Source organism: Arachis ipaensis, chromosome B03 (assembly GCF_000816755.2).
Source record: "Arachis ipaensis cultivar K30076 chromosome B03, Araip1.1, whole genome shotgun sequence".
In the NCBI taxonomy this organism is placed as follows: domain Eukaryota; kingdom Viridiplantae; phylum Streptophyta; class Magnoliopsida; order Fabales; family Fabaceae; genus Arachis; species Arachis ipaensis.
Window position 1 is genome coordinate 40,639,004 of NC_029787.2, and position 6,254 is coordinate 40,645,257.

A 6,254-nucleotide genomic window follows, 5' to 3' on the forward strand; every position below is an offset into this window, starting at 1 on the left:
CCCCAGAAGTGGATCTCTGCACCACCCATCATAGTTTACTCATTTTTTGTAAACCTAGGCTACTAGTTTAGTATTTAAACAACTTTTAGAAACTTATTTTGCATCTCATGACATTTTAGATCTAAACTTTGTACTCTTTGACGGCATGAGTCTCTAAATTCCATTGTTGGGGGTGAGGAGCTCTGCTGTGTCTCGATGAATTTATGCAAGTATTTCTGTTTTCCATTCAAACATGCGTGTTCCTATCTAAGATATCCATTCGCGCCTAACTATGGAGAAGGTGATGATCAGTGACACTCATCACCTTCCTCAATCCATGAACGTGTGTCTGACAATCACCTCCGTTCTACATCAGATTGAATGAATATCTCTTAGATTCCTTAATCAGAATCTCCGTGGTATAAGCTAGATTGATGGCGGCATTCATGAGAATCCGGAAAGTCTAAATCTCGTCTGTGGTATTCCGAGTAGGATTCAGGGATTAAATGACTGTGACGAGCTTCAAACTCGCGAGTGCTGGGCGTAGTGACAGACGCAAAAGGAGGGTGAATCCTATTCCAGCACGATCGGGAACCTCAGATGATTAGCCGTGCTGTGACAGAGCATTTGGATCATTTTCACAAGAAGAGGGGATGTAACCATTGACAACAGTGATGCTCTAACACACAGCTTGCCATAGAAGGACGTGCGTGCGTGAACCAGAGGACAAAGGAAAGCAGAGGTTCAGAAAACAAAGCATCTCCAAAACTCCAACATATTCTCCATTACTGCATAACAAGTAACCTTTAACCCATGCTCTCTTGTTCATTCGCAATTCAACTGATAAATCTAATAGACTTCCTGACTAAGAATTGCAAAATAACCATAGATTGCTTCAAACCAACAATCTCCGTGGGATTCGACCCTTACTCACGTAAGGTATTACTTGGACGACCCAGTGCACTTGCTGGTTAGTGGTACGAGTTGTGAAAAGTGTGATTCACAATTCGTGCACCAAAGAGGAATCAAGAAATTCGTCAAAAACAAATAATTCCTCATACTTCAGGTGCTAAATCAATTGCAAGAAGAAGGGCTGAATTGGTAATCATTTATATGGTTTTGTTTGAATTGGATGAGAACTGCTATCTTCAGCTTATGTTTAGTTTGCTGCCATTATTTCTTAATTTTATGTTTAGTTTGGCTGAGAATTGTTGCTGTTAGTTACTTAATTTTATGTATACTTTTTATTGAATGATATATTTCTTGATTGAGTCTTTCTACTTTTCTTGAATTTTAGACGGAAGAGACGGGAAAAGAAGTTAGTAGGGTTCAAATGTGGGACATCACTCACAAGAAAATAGATGAAAGTTATGTTAATGAAAAGGCTAAAGAAATAGCGGTAAGACTAAAGTGCAATAAGTAACTTTTTTTATTTCTTTTTCTTTCTTTTTTATAAGATAATATTATGTTTGATTCTTTCTTTTTCTTTTTATATATGTAGGAGAAGATTGAAGCATATAGCAGTCAACAAGCGGTGGAATCAACCGTTAATTCTCCTCTTGATGCTCTTGGAGTAGTTCTTGGGAAAGAGCATCCTGGTCGTGTTCGAGGTTTAGGCATGGGAGCTGTTCCAACAATTGCTTTCAAGAACAACACTACAAGAATTAGTCAGATGAATTTAGGTTCTTCAAATGATGCTGGCACATCATCTACTTGTGGTCCAAATGTGCAAGAAGAGTTGGATACCATTAAAGCGCAATTGCAAGCACTAGTCTCTTATATTGCTTCTAAGGAAGGAGGTAAAATTCCAGTGGAATTGGCTGGAATGTTTCATACTCAACAAATTTCACAGGTACAAATACAATTTATGTTCTTAATACCTTATTCCATGTGTAATATTTGGACTCTTAAGGGAATCTGGGTCAATTTTAAAATTTGACTTTGAAAGCTAGCTTTAACTTTGTTAATTAAAAGCCTACCAACAAAGTGGAAAGATGGGCAGTATTATTCTCTTAATAAATTTTGTTGAGGCTTAAATATTTCTGTTAGTTTTTTTAGATGCCATGAGCCTAGGAATAAAGAAGTCAACAAATCATTTTTTACTTTTGAGAAGAGAAATATAATGTTAACTCCTGTTATTCCTTGTTCTCTCATAAAAGTCTAAAATTGCTACCCTTAGCTTCTTCTCTTTTTTCCATCTTCAACGTTGAATGATGGCATGAAAAGTCAGTATCTTGTGCAGTCTTTCTCCTTTGGACGACAACTAAATTTAGCAAGTAGGTCCTCTTTAATTTGGACCTCACCGGATTTAGTAATTTATATCTTGATCCCATGCACCTTACTGCTTGATATAATATAATGTCTTACATGTCAATATCAAATTAACTTTTTAATTAAACTGCTATATTGCTTCTTAATTAAAAGCCTACCAACAAAAGACTAATACTGCTATATTGCTTCTTAATACCTTATTCCATGTGTAATATTCTTTCAGTTAGCCCCATATTTGTTAAGATTATTGTTGGGTGGAAAGAAATAAAAAACTGTGTTAGTGTATGTGAGTTTTCTTTTTTGATTGAATAATTTCATATTAATAGTTTCAGATTTAGTTTTATATCTTTTTTTATTGTGCTCATAATTATATTTTTGTTGTAGGGATTGGATCAAGAGAGTGAGATTCCATCACCAAGAGAGTTAGGAAGTAGGTCTTCTGGAGCGAGCAACAAAGAAGCATGATCTTGTATGATAAAGATTTTATGTATTAAGTATTATAGATATATGTTAAGACATTATTGAAAAATGTTATCTTTAATACTTTGTTTTTGGATTATGATTTTTTATTTTCGGAGACTATGTATGAATTAAAAATCTTGTTATGATGTTTGATTTAAGGTTATGCTTTTTGGTTATTATGAGATTCTAAAAATGTCACTTTAAATACGTAGTTTCAATCTCATTTTAAATGCTATTTTAAACAAAAAGGATGCCATTAAACTATGGTAAAAACGGCGTTTAGAAATGCCATTTTAAACGAAAAGGATGCCATCAAATACAGGTAAAAATGGCGGTTTAAAAATGCCATTTTTAACGAGAAGGATGCCATTAAACCCAGGTAAAAACGGCGGTTAGAAATGCCATTTTAAACGAGAATGATGCCATTAAACCCAGGTAAAAACGGCGGTTAGAAACACCATTTTAAACGAGAAGGATGCCATTAAATCTAGGTAAAAACGGCGGTTAGAAACGCCATTTTAAATGAGAAGGATGCCATTAAATCTTGGTAAAAATGGCGGTTCGTAACCGCCGTTTTAAACAAACAAAACCGCCATTTTATCTGGTTAAAATGGCGGTTAAACCGCCCTTAAAGGATGCCATTAAATCTTGGTAAAAATGGCGGTTCGTAACCGCCGTTTTAAACAAAAACAAAACCGCCATTTTATCTGGTTAAAATGGCGGTTAAAACCGCCCTTATTACCGTCAAAAAACCGCCGTATTATCCACTGGTTATTACGGCGGTTTTCTGAAAACCGCCATAATAACCAGAATGGCGCCCAGAATACCGGCGTTTCTTGGAAGCGCCGTTTTCGGTCATAATGGCAGTTATAACCGCCGTAATTCCCATAAAAAACCGCCATTTTAACCTTTTTTTTGTAGTGTCCTATCCTCATTATCATCATCAATTGTGACATCAATTGTCCATTGCTCCCACTTAGTCAACCTCTAACTATGAAGGTAAGTCAAGTGGATAAATAAACATGAATCCTCAAGTCCTAGTCAACTCCCAAGGAAAGACTAGAGTTAGTGGAATTCAAGTCAACTAGCAACTTTCAATTATCAATCAACAAAAGAGTTTGATAACTCAAGAGTCTCTAATTACTCAACCAAAGCCAAGAGGAGAAAAATCTACTCTAACATCCTTCCAAGCATTTAATCAAACACTTGAAATGCATAAAAGAAAAGCAAGATAAAATTGCAAGAATTATAAATCTACAACTACTAATTGCAAGGAAATTAAAAGCAACAACTCAAATCAACAATAAAGGAACATGAAACATGAATTGCATTAAAAAGAAAATAGGAGAAACAAGAGTGCATCAACATAAAATTAAAGAATTACAAGAATGAAATACAAAACTAGAAAGAGAAAAAGTAGAGGAACAAGAATTGACAAAGGAAAAGAAAATCAAAGCATGAAATTAACCTAGATCTAAGAAATTCTAATCTAACCTAATCCTAATTCTAGAGAGAAGAGAGAGTTTCTCTCTCTAGAAACTACCTCTAACTAAACTAGAAACTAAAAGTGTCTAAAGATGCCAAAAGATGTGAACCCCTTCAATCCTTGGTCCTTTTAATCCTTTCCCGCCAGAATTTCACTCAGAATTGGGCCTGGAAACCCTCCAAAATCGCTGGGCACGATTTCACTAAAGAAGTCACGTGCGAGCATCGACGCGTACGTGTGGGTCATGCGTACGCGTCGCTTGGCAATTTACGTTCCATGCATACACATCATGTACGCGTACGCGTCACCTGGCGACTTCCATCTTCCACGCGTGCGCGTGGGGTGAATTTCTCCCAATCCTTGATTTTCCATGATTTCTCCACTTTGTATGCATTTCTCTCCATTCTTTTGATTCATTCCTGATGCCAGGGCATTTTGGCTAGTTTCACTGACCTTTTCTTTACTGTTTTTAGGATAGTTTCATGCATTTTCTTAGGAAATAAGCTAGTTTTGGGTAGATATTCACTTACACCTTGATTCAAGCATACATTGTGTATTTTACATGATTTCATGAGGATTTTGCATGAGTTTAGTGACAAATTGTATTCTGCATTACCCATGACTTGGACTAGAACTTTGATGCACTCTATTGCCTAATTTCAGGACCAAAGGAAGCAAGGAATGGGAGGTAACTTGCAAAGTTAATGAGAAAAGTGACTGCCAATGACGCTCTCGAAGCCATCATTACCCACGTTAAGAGTCACGTTAACTAAGTTAACGTAAACTCTAATGTGAAGAAGGGAATTTGAGCTAACATTAGTGACACTTAACATTATCACTAACTTTGGCCAATGCTCACAAGTGGCCACGTTAGAGTCCACGTTAACTTAGTTAACGTGGCCTCTAACGTTAAAAGGGGGAAAGGAAGCAAATGTTAGTGACATTCAACATTGTCACTAATGTTGGCCTAAGTGCACAATGCCACGTTAACTTGGTTAACGTGGAAGCTAACGTGAAGAGGCAAGAATGGTCGACAACGTTAGTGACACCCAACATTGTCACTAACGTTGGAAGCAACCACACAACCCCAAGGAGCCACGTTAACTTCCACGTTAACTTAGTTAACGTGGAGGCTAACGTGAGAGAAGAAGGTGATGGCCAACGTTAGTGACACTCAACATTGTCACTAACGTTGGAAGGAGCCACACAAGCCACTATGAGCCACGTTAACTCCCACGTTAACTTAGTTAGCGTGGAAGCTAACGTGGATGAGGAATGATGAGCCAACGTTAGTGACACTCAACATTGTCACAAACGTTGGGGATGGCTAAGCATGGCCACGTTATAAGCCACGTTAACCTAGTTAACGTGGATTTTAACGTGAGACATGGGGGCACATTGGAACGTTAGTGACAATGTTGAATGTCACTAACGTTCTCGAAGGATGGCAAGCCCACGTTAACTAAGTTAATGTGGGCTCTAACGTAGGAGCAGTGGGGGCTTTTCAACGTTATTGGGAAAGTTAAGTCCCAATAACGTGTGCGAAAGACCTAGAGGCAACGTTGGTGGCAACATGACTATAATCCTCTCAATGCTTGATTTGGGAAATGCATGTGGTATAATCAGTGACCATACTTCATCTCTTCTCATGAGAAATTGACCAAGGAATTGGCTATTGATCAAGATTTGAGAGATTGAATTACAAGAAATTGTAATTCAATCACTTAAGATTGCCAAGGAGATCAATGAGTGCATTGATTGAGGAAGAGATGTAAATGAGATTGATTCGGAGAATACAACATCTCCTAAGCCCAATGAACTCCCCATTTCTGATCTTACCCATTCTCTTTAATTTCTGTCATTTACATTTATGAGCAATTCTCCCATTCCCATTTAAGATTCTGCAATTTACTTTCTGCCATTTACTTTCCCGCATTTAACTTTTTGCAATTCTCAACTCAATTTCTGATTCGCTCAACTAGAACATTCCTCTAATTAAAGTTGCTTGATCAATCAATCCTTGTGGGATTTGACCTCACTCTATTGTGAGTTTTTA

General features: G+C 37.2%; 1 protein-coding gene across 4 annotated transcripts in view; it reads left to right on the forward strand.

The window, feature by feature from the left end:
• LOC107630378 overlaps nt 1-2,888 on the forward strand; it is a 13,222-nt gene extending 10,334 nt beyond the window's left edge. For 2 of the 4 annotated variants that reach the window (XM_021118799.1, XM_021118800.1), the window contains exons 6-8: nt 1,277-1,378; nt 1,481-1,831; nt 2,635-2,888. In XM_021118799.1, the coding sequence (XP_020974458.1) occupies nt 1,313-1,378; nt 1,481-1,831; nt 2,635-2,715 (498 nt within the window). In that variant the 5' untranslated portion in view covers nt 1,277-1,312 and the 3' untranslated portion in view covers nt 2,716-2,888. Of the gene's footprint in view, nt 1-913; nt 1,081-1,276; nt 1,379-1,480; nt 1,832-2,634 lie in introns of those variants that run through there. The other 2 variants (XM_016333482.2, XM_021118801.1) reach the window with 2 other exon arrangements.